Genomic DNA, 18166 nt, shown 5'->3' with positions numbered 1-18166 from the left:
AACGTTTCTAAAAACATGTTTGCACTTTGTCATTATGGGGTCGTGTGTAAACGGAAGAGAGAAAATTCTATTTAATCCATTTTGAAAATAGGCTGCAGCAACAAAATGGGGAATAAGTCAAGGGGTAGGAATACTTTGAAGGCGCTGTACCTCAATTTACCTACAAGCAACCTGCATGTGAGTAGAATACAACACACCAGGATAAAACAGATATTAGAGCATGTGGTAAAATACACTTTAATTTACAAACTTAAAACAAGTACATTTAAAAATCAGAAAAAAAAATGATAAAATCAAACCCATTCTATTTACACTATAAAAAAAGAAGAAAAGATTCAGGACACAATCAAGTGTTGTCCAAAAGAGTCAATGGGGTCCCGGGAGAAAGTGTGACAGTTGTTGACACCAGATTTTACAAGGTAGTACACACTCTGGATGTGTGCATGATTGGCACATCAGGCACAATTGTCAGGCACCTCAGTTCTCCAGGTAACAGAAAATACTTCTTTGGGGACCTTTGGCTGCTGGTGTGTTGTTTTCTCGACATGGCCGCTTAGCAGCCGGGGCCAAAACCTTGATTTGTCCCCTCTTCTTCATCTGCGAAATAAAGAGATATTCAGAGTTAAATATCGGAAATGACTCCTGTTGCTAAAATAATGGACCAAAACTTGTCAGAGATATACAGAGCTTGTCAACAAACTCTCCACCACGTTAGAAGCAAACGCCCCATGACGATAATATTCAGATTTCGGGATTCTTAATTTCTTACTGGAATGTAATTATTTGGGAGATCTTGGCGCCAGCGTGGAGTCCCATTAAAAATTATACATGTCCAGCTGTGTTTGTGGACGTCTGTATGAGTTGGAGCAGTACTACAGCTATTTAAAAACATCAATTACGCCTCAGTTTAAAACAGAACTCCCCAAAAGTCTTAACCTGGTTAGCATGATCCGGCATCATTTAATTGTAATTAAAATGTCATCATGACGAATACAAATTTGAGTCAATTTTAAAAAGACAATGTCAATGCCCTGAGATAAAATACAATTTCATGTTGACGCTGCGTCTTCTCTGATCGGTTCAGAGATTGTACATGCAATAATATCGATATTCCACACAGATCCAGTTTGGATTATGTCATGTTGTACACATTTTCAGCTAAAACCCCAGTTGCAGTATATGTAAACATAGTAAAAAAACAACAAAAAAACAAAGGTATGGATAAGAGCAAGCAATGGTTCAAGTCAAACAAAGACTGCACTAACACAGTTTTATACCAGGGAAACATTGACAGCTTGGGCTTTTGGCACCACACTATGGTCAGACATCGGTACTACACTACAGTCCAATGTCCCATGATTAGAATTACAAGTACAGTAATGACCAAACCGTCAAGTTCTAGAGAAGAAACTCTTAAAATGTGTAATGGATGTTTTTATTCTACAGAAAAAAAAGTTGGGAATGGAGTGAGGCTTTCAAGAAAAACAAAACATGTTTACTGAAACACTACACACGGTTGTAGCCACAATACTGACCAACTATCATCCAACTGTGTGCGTTAGGCCCACAGGGTTACATATAGCACCATTATATTTTCTCTCTATGGTTGGACCTGCCTGTTTTTTGGGGGCTTCTGCAGCAGAGGCCTCTTTCTCTGGCGATAGGCTTTGGAAGACGAACCCTCGGGTGTTGCGGGGGGCTAGCGGGTTCCCCTCGGAGATACAGGCCAGCTTCTGCAGGACCGAGCGGGGCTGGCTGAGCAACGAGCCCCTCTTCACCTGAGGTGGGGTTCAAAGGTTAAATGGAGGTGAAACAGTCATAGAGGCAGTCATCTAGTAAAGATTCCTAGAAGGCTCCGATTACACAGTGAAAATCATAAGTGTCACACTAGAGGAGAGAGGGTGACTTCAAGTCTAGACTAGTATGAGGAAGGTACTGACCATGGTGGGTTGAGAAGGTCTCTGGAAGGGGTTCTGAGCTGGGAATTCTCTGTCCGCCTGGGGTGCAACAGGCAGCTCTGGAAAACAAAACAGAGAGACTGAGGGATTGAGATATGGGGAGGGTTAAAAAAAATAACTTGAGAACTTCGCAGTCATCTTTCTTATATATTTGATCTCGTATCTCTTGTACATCAGCTCACCTTTCTTCTGTAGTTTCTTGGCGGTCAGTTTCTTGGCCAGCTTCATGAACTGGCTGTCCTCCTCGCCAATCTTCTCCTCCTCGTCCATGTCAAAGTCATCCCCTTTCTTGGCCTTAGCATCCGACTACAACGTCAAAGGGTGTTAGACAAACATGACACACACACACACACACACACACACACACACACACACACACACACACACACACACACACACACACACACACACACACCAGGGGAGTAATCATTAGTCCAAACCGTAGGAAAACAGTTCGCAACAAATATGAGTTTATTGGAGAAATTCAAGTAGGTGCCTCCCTGTTTCATTCCATTTGGTTCCTAGTGAGTTTCCCCTGACAGAATAGAATGACACACACCAAGTGTTCAACACACTCCCATATGCTATACATACACTACATGACCAAGTATCGGTTGGGCGATTAAGCATGGCTCGCACGGGGGCATTGTCATGCTGAAACAGGAAAGGGCATTCGCCAAACCGTTGCCACAAAGTAGGAGGCACAGAATCATCTAGAATGTTATTGTGTGCTGCAGCCTTCAGATTTGCCTTCACTAGAACTATTGGGCCTGGCCCAAAACATGAAAAACAGCCACAGACTATTATTCCTCCTCCACTAAACTTGTTCGCACTACGCATTGGGGCATAATCACGTTCTCCTGGAATCCTCCAAACCCAGATTAGTCCTGACTGCCAGATGGTGACACGTGATTCATCACACCAGAGAAAGCGGTTCCACTGCACCAGAGTGACGGCGAGCTTTACACCATTCTAGGCAACGCTTGGCATTGCACATGGTGATATTAGGCTAATATGCAGCTGCTCGGCCACGGAAACCCATTTCACGAAGCTCCTGACGAACAGTTCTTGTGCTGACGTTGCTTCCAGAGACAGTTTGGAACTCGGTAGTGAGTGTTAAAACTGAGGACAGACAATTTTTATGCGCTTCAGCAATCAGAGGATCCGTTCTGTGAGCTTGTGTGGCCTACCACTTCGCGGCTGAGCAGTTGTTGGTCCTAGACATTTCCACTTCACAATAACAGCACTTACAGTTGACCGGGGCAGCTCTAGCAGGGCAGAAATTTGATGAACTGACTTGTTGGAATGGTGGCATCCTATGACGGTGCCTCGTTGAAAGTCACTGTACTCTTCAGTAAGGTCATTCTACTGCCAACGTTTGTCTGTGGAGATTGCACGGCGGTGTGCTCAAATTTATAGCCCGTTCAGCAACGGGTGTGGCTTTAATAGCCCGAAGCCACAAATTTGAAGGATGTCCACATACTTTTGTACATGAAGTGTACCTGTTCTCGTAGCCACTGCTCCCTCTCTAGCCTCTCTTTCCTCCTCTGCAGCTCTGCCTGGTCCAGCTCTTCCTCCTCCTCATCATCCTCCCCCTCTGCCCCCATTCCGTCCATGTCAAAGCCATCGTCTAAAGAGAGAAAAGCACCACAAAAACAGAGACAGCATTGGGTTAAAACAACGACTGTTGAATAAAGCTTGTGGAACAGAAAAGCAGGATATCTGTCGAAGGAGGACGCCAACTCAGGACACACCCACCTATGTTCTTCCAGCGGAAGCGGCGAGCTCGACCCGGGCCGTCTGAGTGCAGGTCCCCGTCGGCTAGGTAACGCTCTTGGTACAGCCGCAGTCGCCGCTTGTCGTCGTCAAGGACCTGTTTCCTGTAGACGAGCGGGTTACACTAAGCTTTAGGGTAACATTTTTCTTCCACACAGACGCCATATGATCGGTTGCCTTTTCCAATAAAAATGAACAAATTAAACTTCTCTACTACCAAACATTACCTATGAAGATAAAGCACATTGTGCTTTGTTAAGGTAACCCAATAGAAATAGTATTGAGTATAGAAGTTCTTAAGATTTTTTGTTGTTGTTCCGAGGTATTTAAAATGCTATTTTTGAGGGTGGAGGTATTTGTGTCAGTACATACATGTGGATCTTGTTGACCTGGTCCTGCAGCTCTTCATCAGACGGCAGCTCGTCCAGCAGCTCCTCCTCCTCATATTCATTCTCACCGTCATCCTCATCCTCACTGCCCACATCACTACCTGAGAGCTCAGCCTCAGAGTCCACAAACTCTGCCATGCGCCTGCAGAGAGCGGAAACCACAACCAGACGACATGAATACAAAGTGGGCCTGAACTATCCTTCTGTGTGCAAACCGCATTCTGATACATAAAAGGAGTTTACAGTTTGTGCAATTGAGTTCATTTTCAAAAACAGGACATTCGACAGACACTCATCCTAAGACCTAAAGGTATATTGACAGACTACGGTATAGGTGAATGCAGAGGCACTATGTTGTCTTAAATACTAGAAAAATACATCAATCCCATATCCTCTTTGCCGAAGCAAAACATGCCTTCTGTGCTATGCAGTCTTTGAGCTCATCTTTTAATAGGCTCTACCGTCAAGGAAACCCAACAGACGTCTTAACTTAAACCTCTATCTTTATAGTACTACTGATATTTATTATAACTGCATTGTCTGGAAAAAGCAAGCACCAAACGCATTTCACTGTACTCGTGCACGTGACAAACTTGAGCTGTGCAAGTTCATCATTCAGGAACAGTTCTCTACGTACATTTTCTTCTTTCCTTGCCGGGGTGCAAAGACAGCCTCCCTCTCCTCCTCCTCCACCTCGTTCTCGTCATCCTCGTCGCCATCATGGTCTTCCTGGAAGGAAAGGAGGAAGGAGTTAAACTGATTGGGGTATACGTCATCAATGCAAAAGGTGCGTTCGCGTGTGTCTTACCTGCTCACTCTGGCTCTCCACGTCTGACAAAAGTCGAAACTCGCAATCCTCTTCCGCCAGTCTCGTTCTTCTGAAACAGCACAGAACAGCATTTAGCCTTACGGGGATACATTTGTAGATTTCTTTCAATGTATAGCCTGAGCATAACATAGTGGTAAGTTCAAGAAGTATAACATAGTACTCCGTTACGGAATTGAATAAACTTTATTGATACCGAGAAGATAAATTAGTCATCAGATACAATATTAGGGCCCTATCAAATCAGTTCAATTTTTTTTGCCTGATTTTGTTATTTTCTCTCTCCAAAATCCTTTTTTTCCCAGGTTTTCACCCTCAAAATCACTTTACAAAATAGGAAAACAAGAATGGGATGTTCTAAGTCCACAACAATGCTCAAACTACATCAGGAGAAAACTTGAGGTCTGGTAAAATCTAAGACATGTTCAATTGTAGGTGTAGTGCACAGTTTTTAATGCATGTGCACACCAGCCAGAAAGCGTTGTTCGGTTGGCAGTGTTTCTGTAGCAAAATAAATTATGGTTGGTTTAATGCAAATAATCATGATATCATTCTGCCAGGTAGGTATAGGCTACTTTGTAGTTAACATTTACTTGAGAAGGTTTTTGGAAAAGCCTTTCAATCTACCAGTAGAGCAGAAGGTTATCATTGGCATTATCGCTAATGGCTGCACAGAGCATAGACTAGACATACAAGCACCACACAACACACAGACAGTGGTATATTCCTGTGCAGGAAAATACAAATGACTACATTCTGTCTTATTAACTTGGACAAATAAATGAACTTTCTAATAAATTACAATACATTTAGTTTATTTCCTAATAAATTCACTACATTCAATATTGTTGAATTCCATTTTAAATGTCTGGAGTCAGTGATTTGTCTGCGTTTAAAAAAATATTAGGCTAGCTGTTTTTACCGGTCTTCCGCAGTTGAAGAGTGTGGGGCGTAGCTAGAGTTGGATCGCAAGGGGGAGACACCTATACGGAGAGAGATTGAGAGGAATGGAACCAAAACATTATTACACCCAATCACCCAGACGTACACCCAGTACTTGGGAGACATGCTTACCTTGAGTAGTAAACTTCCCAGAGCAGAGGCCGAGCAGCTGATCCATGTCATCGTCTCGGTCCATTTCCAACTCCATCTTGGCTTCCTCCCTCTTCCTCCCTTCCGCTCCCTCCTTCTCCCTTTCTGCCTGTGCGGTGGGGAACACTCCCGAACACAGCCCCAGCAGCTCATCCTCCTGGGTCGCCCCCAGCCCTCTAACTCCTCCCTCGCTCTTCCTCTCCATCGCTCCCTCCGTCTGTGTGGTAGGGAACATTCCAGAACACAGCCCTAACAATTCATCCTCCTGCGAGGCCCCAAGCCCCCCCACTCCGCCCTCTCTGGCAGTCCCGAACCCCCCAGAGCACATTCCTAACAGCTCCCCCATGTTAGCGTCCATAGCGTTCTCATCCAGGCTGGCCAGTAGGAGCTGCCTCTTGTGGGAGCGCGGGGGGCCAGTGCGGGGCCCCACGTTGAGGAAGCCGTCGGCATCCAGGAGCTGGGAGTCCTCCTCCAGAGAGAAGCGACCCTGGGACGGGGCCCCCAGGGGGCCAGAAGACTCGCCGGGGGAGGGAGGAGCATACAGGTCCTGAGAGTCCTCCACGGGCAGCGAGAGAGAGGGCTCGGAGAGTTTCCCTGAGCTCTGTGGGATGGAGAGAGAGGGGGATGAGATACTGGGGATGAGTCTCAATGAAGTCAGTCTCAACATTTATAGAAACTGCCTTTCTGAATCCTAACTTAACAATAAACATGCTGCTGCTCATCTGAACTAAAAATACACATTTGGACGCAGAAGTTTTAGCCTAAACGTAGCCTGAAATATAGACACTGACTGTAGGGCTATTACTCTCACATGTTGCCTAATATAGTGGTATTTCTTGAAGTAAAATGACACAACAAATGTTAATTTAGCCTTGAGAATAGGAGTGGAGAAATATGACTTTCTTTCAGCATCTTGAGAGAACGAGAATGCACAGTTAGCACAGTCCCCGTCTTTGTCAGTGACAAAAGCTGACAGTAGGCCATTCCAACTACATAAACATATGCATCCAGGACAAACTGAAATCGAAATCGGATTCACATTGGATCGTTTTCACAGCTTTTCGTTTCCTTGAAACCGGTGGAACCTACTTCCATTTAGACATTTTGAAGGGAAAATCTCTCGCTGTCTTTACATTTTTATTAGAGTTAGGCTATTGCAGGCTTGCCCCGGTCGCTACACATCCTTGCTCTGTGAGTAGAAATGGAAGACAAAACTTTACCAATGTCAACTGGATTAGGTTTAGGACTATTACTGATACAGCCATTCTATTTGTGTATTACATTGTTCTGGTGAGCTCTGATTTTTTGTCTCCTAAGGCAACAAGTAATAAGAGACTAGTAGCTGCAGGCCTAAGTCGGTCAATAAATAGCCTACAAAATTTTGGAAATGATATGCAGAATCCCCCCCCCCCCCCCGCTAAAACAGGGGTGAAAGTAGACCGAGACGACTGTCTGGGAAGGTGACGCAGAAGAAACAGCCTCGGAGGCATCAAAGAATTCAGGCAACGTGTGTCTAATAGTCGCTGAATGTCATTACACGTTCGGTGTTAAAAAATTACATTTTTTTGTTTTTTTTTAAAACAGGGGAGAAAAAAGTTCAATGTCTTTCCATCGCATTTTCATCTCGACCGATAGTTTTGTCCCAAAAACCATGGCGTTAAATAGTCAAATGTGCTTTGCACGTGCGCTCTAGCCAACAGCTCGCAGACACAGTGTGGGTAGGCTAGGTCACACGATGAGACTAGCTTATTATGGATAATGATTTTTAGATTGTCAAATGGCAGTCAAGCGTCGATCACCATGTCACCAGAATAAGACCCTCTGTATTTATTGAAAGGAGGCATCGAGCTCGTCACCATCCACCTTCACCACCTTGTGAGAGTCATAGTTTATTAGGCTACTGATGAAATAAGTTGAGTTGTAGTGGGAGGACCACACATACACACCATAGTTTACTGTCATATGATGGTTATTATATCAATACTGGCTCTAAGGCGTTTCCACAAACCATTTCTCGCGTAATGAATTTTACAGACAAAGATCACATGTTGAACAAACAAATGATCTGTCAGCGGTTTTTTTTTTAACGGTCCCGAAACTTCCTGTTTCCATCACAGCGGACGTGATGGAAAGGTGGTTCATCAGATGAAACATCATGCCTGGTTGTGTTCATGACACCTTCAAATGTAATACATTTTTTTTTTACAGTTAAATTAGTCTTTACTATGATGCACAATGAAAACAAATTGGCAAGCACACATAGGTCACTGCACCCCCCGGTCAAAATCGTTCCGCAGTCCCTGATTGAATTCACATAACGCATGCATTACTAGGAGACATGCATACTTGGGTCTGTGTGGTTCCGATTGGCTCTCTTCTGACACTGTCATACAGTGGTAAGGAAAACACTGTGTCCTAGACATACAGGATATAAACCCCCCGGTCAGCGTCTCACCTTGGAGGCAGATCCCAGGAAGCTGGGTCTGAAGAAGCAGGGTGAGGGGGAGCGAAAGGTTCTGGCTGACAGGCCCCTGCCTCCTGTGGTGCTGCGGTTGACAGGCTGGTAGGACGGCAGCATGGAGCCCAGCAGCTCAAAACTACTGTTGTGACTGTTGTCCTTGGCCAGGGACAGAGAATCTTCTTCCTCTGTAGTAGAAAAGAGACATAGAACTTGCAATACAATTTTACCAGTGAAACTTCCCTTTTTCATTACCATAAGCCCCCCCCCATTTTTTAACCTAGAATGGAAAAGAGACACCTGATTGCATCAAGGATTTGCGAGTATTTTATGAAGTAGCATAGTTATGATAATTTACTATGAAAGTGAGATGTTCAGTCTACTCACCCATCTTTGTGTAACTGTCTTGACCACCGGGCCCTGTCCTCTTCACACCATCCCTGTAAGAAAGACAAAATGTCACAACTTGGAGGGAGAGATAACACACACATACTAACTCACTCAGTATACGCATTTAACGTACACCAGTGTTCATTTCGGTACTCTATTTTAAATGTAGTCTAGTCTTAGTCATTTTGACTGAAATATCATTCAGTCTGTCACATTTGTGTAATTTGAAAAATGGATGGTCTAGTATTGCCTCATTAACCTATAGTAAACATAAACCACTGACTTCTATGCGCACAAACATACATAGCCTTGTCCTACCAACTTTTTCGGGAAGAACATCCTATTCTCTCCCAACAGCAGAAATATGACAAACATAACAATATATAATTATTTGGCCAGGTGATAATTCTCTTGCTCTGCGAGAGCGAGCTGGTCACAGATCACCAGATGGTCCCCTAAAGTACTATGGGTTGCACCTCGTCACTGCCATTGTTATGAACCGGTTCAGATGCCGCAGCCACATTGCTGTCCAAAAGTAGAATGGGAGCTAATGACTGTTTCGCCCAGCGATTTAGTCAAATCACAAAACCTTGAGTCCGAATCGAGGCCCAAGTCCCTATGGCTTAAATCTGAGTCCCAGTGAGTCCTGGTCCAAGCACTCAAGTCGGGAGTCCTGGTCCAAGCACTCAAGTCGGGAGTCCTGGTCCAAGCACTCAAGTCGGGAGTCCTGGTCCAAGCACTCAAGTCGGGAGTCCTGGTCCAAGCACTCAAGTCGGGAGTCCTGGTCCAAGCACTCAAGTCGGGTGTCCTGGTCCAAGCACTCAAGTCGGGTGTCCTGGTCCAAGCACTCAAGTCGGGTGTCCTGGTCCAAGCACTCAAGTCGGGTGTCCTGGTCCAAGCACTCAAGTCGGGTGTCTTGGTCCAAGCACTCAAGTCGGGAGTCACTGGGTCCAAATGAACTCAAAATAAAAGTTAGTTGCCCAGTCAGTGTAATGGCAAGAGGAATTTTGTCAATAACTTGTGTGCTATCCCATTTCCTTTCTGTGCCACCAAATGTTTCCATTATAGGCTACTGGTAATGTTACCTGGGAAACCGTAAGTTGAAAAACATTCTTGAATGTTGAAGATAGAAATTCCATTAATATATAATTTGAAAAATATATTTGATTATGATTCAATACATCAGAGGCATGTTTGTTCTCCATAGCATATTTCTAGCAACGTTCCAAAACGTTGTGTCCTGCTGAGCGAGCCCCCAGGTTGTTAGCGATAGCTAGCTAATGAGGTATAATGAATGAACAAGTGTGTAGCCTAATAAAACGGTTAACGGTCCAGTCCGCCAGTAGCCTAATTTTAGAACACATTTTTTTTTAAATGCAAAATGCACGACAGAAAAACAAATACGCTTGTATTACAGATCATATCCTTTGAACGGTAAGAGCTAGAATGAAGCCATTTTCTCTAAGGAAAAGAGAGAGACTTGGCTACAGAACCTGGCTAAGAAATGCAGTGGGGAAAGGTTGAGCGAGGCTACAAATTAAAATCCAAAAGATCATTAATTTCGTCAAAAATAATTGATAAAAAATAAAAACATTAATTGTTTAAAAAAAGTAATGTCTTAATCGCAGACAGTGCATCTATTTTTGGCACACCAGAAGTACATTTGATGTCCATTTGAACACTGCATGTGCCTTGTACCGCTGCGATGCAGAGGCAGTTGCAGTGCGTTCTGTGTGGTGCATACACTGGATTTATTGAACCTATGCATCAAACTGTATGTGTAGAGGGCTTGACAGAAAATGCTAGCAGAAGGTGAATGTCGAACTTTGGTTGCACACACAACCAGATGACGCCGCGTACCATTTTGCGCAATGACGCGGTCGGTGTGATCGATGTCAGACTGTCTCCTTTGAGCACCTGCCCACTGGTCTTGCACACATGCAAGGTGATGCGCAAACACAGACGAGTTGAAGTGTCATTAGGATCGATCCCGATTTTTATTTGACTGACAGATTGTGCCTAAGTAAATGACATTAACAGAAATGAAGTGTATAATTGGAAACGGAGCCCATCTGCCCACACGCATCGCTTGCTACCCGGCAGCTCACCAGCTGGTGTGCCAGGTGAGGCACTATCTTCCCATTGCTGAAAAAGCCTGTGCATATCTGCTGCTAATATTAATTGGCTGACTTACACTTTTTCAATACATTGCTTGAATCCAGTACAGTCGAGAAGGAGTCGAGGACACTGACATCTGGACACTTGAATATAGACAGCACTTCCATCTCCACACAACAAGGCTGCCCATGACCAACGACATGGAGCACTACCTCGCATTCTACTTTGCCTTATGCAGGCCTGCAATCTAAAGGCCACGTATTGTCAGCCTATGCACGTGGCCGAGACGCGCCACACACACACATACCCCGTGCGCGAGCAGGAACTGCTCGCAAACAGCATGAGGGTTCCGTCTGTGTTGAGCATGTCTGGTGGGGGAGAGGGACCCTTTAATCTCAACAGGGAGGGGCTCCTCACACCCCTCTGTGCCTCGCTGCCCTCCTCCTGATCATCATCCTGGTCGTCATCCTCATCCTCGCCATCAGCATCACCACCCAGTAGCTCATCTACACCCTGTGGAGAGAAATAGGTTTTTGACAAACTCCGAAAACACACCAACACAATTAATGGTTCCATTACCATTAATTGGACAAGACATTCCCTCTATTACCCTTATTCTAATTTTTCCACTTAAAAATGCTTTGGTCTTCAATGTGTAGGTTCCCATCGCGGAGCATCACTGCGAAAAGTGTACGGAAAGCACTGACACGCAACCCAAGACTGCCTGAGGCAGGTGCGGTGGATGGAGGTAGAAGGTCAAAGCCTGCAATCCACTCTTACCTCTTCCCCCTCGGAATCCGTCATTTCCTCTTCCTCTTCCTCGCCACAGTCCTCGTTGTCTAGGCGATGGAGGGCGGCCTTGCGTTCTCGATCCTCCCGTCTCTTTACGGCCATGGCCTGCTGCAGACGGGACTTCAGATTGGTCAGCTTCTCACCTGAGGAAAGGGTGAAACCAGGCTGGTTAGGAAAGAATATTGCAGCCAGTGGACAGAGAAATTAAGACATTTGGAAATGTGTGTGTGGCGGTGGATTTCGGGAAATTGGCTTATTATGCATTGTATGGGATGCCTCTTTAGCGAGTGTGTGTGTGTGGAGGTTTAGAGAGAACGTGTGTGTGTGTTTGTACCAGGCGTGGTGTGTGCAGCCTCCTCCTCCCCTTCCCTGATGGTGGTGGTGACAGTGTCTTGGTGGAGTTCTTCGTTGCTGTCTTTACAGATGACGCTGAGCTGCACGGTGCGTTCCCCTCTGGGCCGGGCCACAGGCTGGACATGACGTAGGAAACGCTCCTTCAACGCCTCCACGCCTGTGGGGGGAAACAAACAGGTTAACGACAGAGGACCATACATGAGAACCAACTTGACTGGGTTTCTTCTCAACCCAATCCATTCAAGCTCACCCATTTCGCCACAATACAGTGTACTTGTGTTGTGACCCACCAAAATCCTTTTGTGTGCCACATGAAATGTACAAAAGCATGCATCTAAACACAAGGCTTTAAACCCAAACCCACCATTTGGAAAATAATGCGCTATAGAGCTCTGACCTTATAGAGCTGAACATTTGCTGTGGTGCTCTCACCTGGGTTAACTTGAAGGGGTTCTAGATCAAAGGACCCATCGTCAGCACACAGTTTGGGGACAGGCGGGGGCTCCACCCCCAGCTCCCTCAGTCTGGCCAGCCTGTCCTTCTTGAGTTTTCTGACTGGTGGTGCTATGGGGTCCACGCTGGCTCTAGCAGGTAGCGGCTGAGCTCCCTCCCAATCCCCTGCCTTTGACTCCATCTCCTGTGCTTGGGAGTCAGAGGGATCTGCCTGGTTCTGCTCTGGGGGTCCAGCCTCCATATACTCTGGTGATGGAATTTCAGCACCACCAAACACTGAAATATTAGCCCCCTGCATAATGGCGGCCAGTTCAGGTAGTGGGAATTCATTGTCGTCGAGCTCCTGGGTTGGAGAGGTCTCCCCTGCCCTGCGGTGGTTCTCCTGGTGTAGGGAGGAAGTGGCCGTTGGCTGGGAGAGAGCTTGGGTCTGGGTGGAGGGTGGGTCCAGGGAGGCTGAGGGCTGTTGGGACTCCTTGGGTGGGTTGGGGGGGAGAAGGTGTTGGGGTTGCCTCCTTTATCAAGTCCTGATACTTGGCAGACCTTAAAAAATAAATACAAATAAAAGGGGCTTATATGCTTAAAAAGGGGCAATATGGAGGTCAAACAATAACAAAATGGAATCCCCGCCACTGTTTTGGTAAAAAGCTAAGGGATAGGGCAGGAGAAATGTAACAATTCAAATTCATAGACAGAGATATGGATGCAAGGACTGACCACCTATTAGATCAGAGGATTACCCGGGACCTCACGATACCATATTATCACGATACTAAAAGGCAATGCATGGTCAATACGACGTCCGCATTGGCCGTGCAGCATTTACAGGGATACGGCCTCTGCAGAAGTCAGGGCATTCATACTTCTTCGCGGAGCAAGGCAGAGCTGTTAAGCAGAGCTGTTGTGAAGGAAGTTGTCAAGGAAGTGAGTGTGTTTATACCTGCTGTCCCCAACTACCATCAACCAATCATGTCAATGCGGAGCTATACGGAGCCTTGCGCATTGTTACAAAATCTGGCAGGCGCGATGCAGTATGTAGCTGGAGATGGTGTGATGGTGCTTTGCTGGTGACAATGTCTGTGATTTATTTAGAAGTCAAGGCACAATCAACCTGCATGGCTACCAGAGCATTCTGCAGTTATACGCCATACCTTCTGGATTGCACTTAGTGGGACTGTCAACAGGACAATGACCAAACACACCTCCAGGCTGTGTAAGGGCTATTTGACCAAGAAGGAGAGCGATCGAGTGCTGCATCAGATGACCTGGCCTCCACAATCACCCGACATCAACCCAATACTTATTTTCCACCATAATTTGCAAATAAATTCATTAAAAATCCTACAATGTGATTTTCTGATTTTTTTTTCTAATTTTGTCTGTCATAGTTGAAGTGTACCTATGATGAAAATGACAGGCCTCTCTCATCTTTTTAAGTGGGAGAACTTGCATAATTGGTTGCTGACTAAATACTTTTTTGCCCCACTGTATGTTGTTGTTATTGGAGTCAAACTATTGATATAATATCACCGGAAATAATATTGCGATATGTAACTGTATTGATTCCCCCCCTCCATCTATATGCAATTATAGTTTTAACTATGTTTTGAGACTATACAGTGTTTGTTTACAATGATATTGTTCACAAAGGAGTTAAACAAGCTATTTTGGGTTCTGATAGGGTACGACTGCTGAACCAACCTCGTGAGGCATTTATAAGTTATATTCTTAAAGAATCAATGGGTATATCAGATTGCCCCTTTAAATTATTTGGACAAAACTAGATGAGCATAGTTCAGTAATTGCAAAGACAAAGCAGGTAGAAGTAAAGAAATCCTGGTAGATAAATGTCTTCTCACTTCAGTAGTGCCATAGCAGAACCCTCAGGTCGGGCTCTCCTCTTGAAGAACTGGTCGATGCTTTTGGGCTCAGGCATGTGGTAGGGCAGCCCGCATGTGGATTCTGCAAAGGAATTAAGAACATGCAACAAGAAGCACTGAGTTGGATAATAGAAGCTACACAGGAAAAGTGTGTAGCAAGCCATGTAGAAACAAAGCATATTGGAACACGGGCAATGTACTCCATATAGGGACACGCTATTGTAATATGCACGTAAGAACAAACTGACCTCGGACCAGCCTCTGGGTCTCACTGTGCAGCTGCTTCATGGCCTCCTTGCTAGCTCGAGCTGCCTTTCTCTCCTGGGGACGCTGTTTCGGTCCAGCCTCATCATCTCATCATCATCATCATCATCATCAAATAAAGACTCCTGAGGAAAAGATACAGAGCCCAGTTCTGATACACATCGTCTGCCTGCACAGCACAATATACAGACACAAAGCTATGTAAGATTAGTCAAATTCAAATTAACTCACAAACCACTTCACATTCAAAAAGTTATCCTGGATGATTTATTTCTGGCATACGCTTGCTTTTTAGTGACCTCACACCTACTCCTGAACTACAGATAGGACTTTTAATGTTGCTCTTACCTTGTGCTTCTTGGATTTCTGCTTTACTGCTGCTCTGATGGAGTCCAGAGACTCTTCCTCTTCATCATCATCCAGACCAGCATCATATAGGTCATTGTCACCAAGGAGACAGCCGCTGTCATTCAGAGCACGGGGCAAAGGGGTCTCCTACAAAACAGAGAGTGACAGGAAAGGGAGTCTTTACTTCATTAGAAAAATAGTCTTTACTTTGTATCAAAACTCTGAATTTTACACTGTCACTATAACACAACCTCTCACCTCTTCAGGTCTCTCTTTGTTCTTCAGTCGCTCCACAGCTTTGCGGCACTTCTCTTTCTTCCCTCTGTGTCTCTGGCTCTTCTCCCTCTTCCCTTCCTTCGGTTTCACATCCTTTTTGACCAGCTCTTCCTCCTCCTCTGGCGTGCTGCCATCACTGTCGATAGGGGCTATCCGGGAGATCTTCTTGCTCTTTAATTCTGCCCTTTTGACCTCTTCCTCAGCAGTCTCCATCTCATCCCCGCTGGATGCTGATAGGACCAAAGCCTCTGCTATCTCAGGCACAACCTCCTCGCTATCACTGTCTCTCAGGGCCTTCCGACAACGGGACCGCCGGTTCACTGTGATGTCATCATCTGAATCTGGGGAAAAATATTACAAGCCATCTATCTTAATGACTAAATGCGGGAAAGGTGGCATTCTGTTTACGTCACGAATCAAAGTATTTCCTACTAAAGTAAGTAGGTTAGTTTGCATTGGTAGTTGAACAGCCAAGTACCGTAGTTTGCTTCAATGATTGGATTGTCTAAAGTCAAAGACTAGACAATCCATTGTTTCTTATCAAGAAGCAAACGGCCCAGTCCAGAGCAGCCTATTTACATTAAAAGGGGGATCTGGTCAGGTGGTCTGTTTAGGCACTGATCAACCATGTTGTGTCACTGTACCTTGCGAGTCGACAGTATTGGTAATCATTTTAGAAGCAATCTCCTCCACTGGTGAGCCCATCCCGCTGTCTGAATCACTCTCGGCCTGGACAGGGGGGGGGGGGATCAGAAATTCACCAAATGTTTATGTTGTTTGAGGGAACCATGCTGGTGACGATGCCCTTCTCTCTTTCCTACAAAATAATAATGGTCTGTCTTCTTTCTAGTGACAAGACATAAGTATAACTGACGTAAACATAGAACATTTGAAATGTGAAGAAAAAAACTATTGTAAATTTAGGTGAATGATCTTGCTTGCTTAAATGTGATGCTTGTCTGTTGTTCAATGTTGGGTCGCCAAATGGCTGTTGTGGCGCCTTCTCTCTCAGCTGCCACAAAGAGCATACGGTTACCGTAGTTAGCCAGCTGGACATTCAATAGTGGCTAATGTTACACAGAACATAGAAAACTGTCTAGAATAGTTTTTTTTAGTTCACACAATGTAAATTGGTTACACAGTCACATTGTTTCCCTATACAAATGTCTAACAAACAGTCGATCAAACTAGCCAAAGGACGAGGATTGCTAGCTAGCTAATCCAACTCAATCAGTAACAAAAATCAGGTTAAGTTAGCGAGCTAACTAGCATGGGGTTATGGCGGACTCAATCCCCACCTAATGTTAGTCAAAATTAACCAAGTTAACGTTGGTTTAATGTGTTGAACTATGTATTGTATGTAGCTAGCTAATGTAACTAACAATTTGAAAATATGCATTTCTTACCTGTTGCGAGATCACCACACTCATCTTAAATTACTTTATCCACCTTTTACTTGTGTAGTTGGAGTGAACCTGCATTAAAACCGTGAAATCAAGACTTCCGTATATTCTTTACGACCACAAGACAGTACTATAGGTATAAAAAAATGTTGCCTAATAAATTTGAACTGTGTTATTGATCCGCCTTTAGCTAGCCTTCTCTCCCTCCCGCTTGTTCCTGTTCTGAATTAATCATTTTTTATCTTTCGCGCGCTGACAATGATAGTCTATCCTCACATCTGTCAGTTATTGTCGTTGTGCTTTTCTATTGGATGATACTCAACATTTATATGCACTCTCATCCAATCGTTGGATGGTGGTCATGCCAATGACAGAGCAGAAGCATTTGATTGGTAAATCTACAGCTGACCAGACATGTCCACACCCCACTCCAGGACAAAAACAGTATTGTATTTTCTAACACAGATAATGTACATTTTGTTTTCAATGCAATGTCAAGAAAATATTGCCAGCTGAGTTAGTAAAAGTAAGTGGAATCAAAATAACAATGAGTGTTTAACTGGTAAGGTAGACAAGAGTTTGGGGAAAATGTAGCAAGATGACTTGGAGATAGGGGATGAAATGATGTATAGTCTAATGACAAACAAGTCAGATACAGCTACTTTTAAGCACTGTACTATGACTTAGTAACCTGTTTTATTATGAGTCACATTTACAGTAAAAATGTATGTTGTCTAATTGGGTGGAGTAGTGTTCTAACCGTTAATGTACATGGGTTGGCGTTCTTTTGATACTGCTGCGCAAGCGCATAATGAATTTATATGCACCTAGCGCATGCGCATTTCCAAATCTACAGGATCTGTTTTAAATCACTCAGAAGACAACGCATCCACAACACTGCTGGACATTTACGCATTATATTCCCTTTCTTAAATTATCCCCCCTCAGCTTCGCGATACCGCCCCCAATTTCAGTGTCGGTACGGAGCCGCCAGGCCGGGACAGAGACGGAGAGAGAGCCCTCGGCCATGGAAGCGCTCGGACCCGGTAAGAATATGATATGAGAATCCGGTGTCTGGAGAGTGTGCCCCTATTCATTGCTCAACTGGGGACCGTGGTTGTTGGTAGGCCTCGACGACAGAGAAAAAAAACAAACGAGCATATCAGGCCCAACGCGTGTAAGATGAATACAACGGAGATCAGGTTCTTACGGTGGCTACTACAGCTTGATGAACACATGTTATGCAAGACAAGACGAGATATTGTTTTCGTCAATCTTGGCTGCTGGTTTTCTAACTGAAGCGCGCAGCTCGATACTAGGGCTAGACGGCTGTGTGGCTGTGTGGCTGTGTGTGTGTGTGTGTGTGTGTGTGTGTGTGTGTGTGTGTGTGTG

General features: G+C 44.7%; 2 protein-coding genes across 7 annotated transcripts in view; one reads left to right on the top strand and one right to left on the bottom strand.

Annotated features, from left to right (window-relative positions):
* Positions 1 to 223: 223 nt before the first annotated feature.
* Positions 224 to 17059, bottom strand: LOC124012195 (claspin-like). The gene is given in 25 exon segments (XM_046325673.1): positions 224 to 597; positions 1617 to 1778; positions 1941 to 2017; positions 2141 to 2264; positions 3461 to 3588; positions 3717 to 3838; positions 4107 to 4265; positions 4761 to 4852; positions 4932 to 5001; positions 5872 to 5932; positions 6024 to 6642; positions 8497 to 8687; positions 8887 to 8939; positions 11315 to 11520; positions 11788 to 11942; positions 12134 to 12310; positions 12586 to 12937; positions 12939 to 13146; positions 14463 to 14565; positions 14732 to 14825; positions 14828 to 14872; positions 15096 to 15242; positions 15354 to 15712; positions 16016 to 16100; positions 16778 to 17059. Coding segments are annotated over 25 exon segments (3933 nt in total). The 5' UTR covers positions 16802 to 17059; the 3' UTR covers positions 224 to 477.
* Positions 17060 to 17638: 579 nt separating this feature from the next.
* LOC124012172 (protein argonaute-4-like) overlaps positions 17639 to 18166 on the top strand; it is a 40640-nt gene continuing 40112 nt past the window's right edge. For all 6 annotated transcript variants that reach the window (XM_046325653.1, XM_046325650.1, XM_046325654.1 and 3 more), the window contains exon 1: positions 17639 to 17820. In XM_046325653.1, the coding sequence (XP_046181609.1) occupies positions 17802 to 17820 (19 nt within the window). In that variant the 5' untranslated portion in view covers positions 17639 to 17801. The remainder of the gene's footprint in view (positions 17821 to 18166) is intronic.

This window comes from Oncorhynchus gorbuscha, linkage group LG24 (genome assembly GCF_021184085.1).
Source record: "Oncorhynchus gorbuscha isolate QuinsamMale2020 ecotype Even-year linkage group LG24, OgorEven_v1.0, whole genome shotgun sequence".
Lineage (NCBI taxonomy): Eukaryota > Metazoa > Chordata > Actinopteri > Salmoniformes > Salmonidae > Oncorhynchus > Oncorhynchus gorbuscha.
This window is presented reverse-complemented; position numbering and strand designations above follow the sequence as displayed.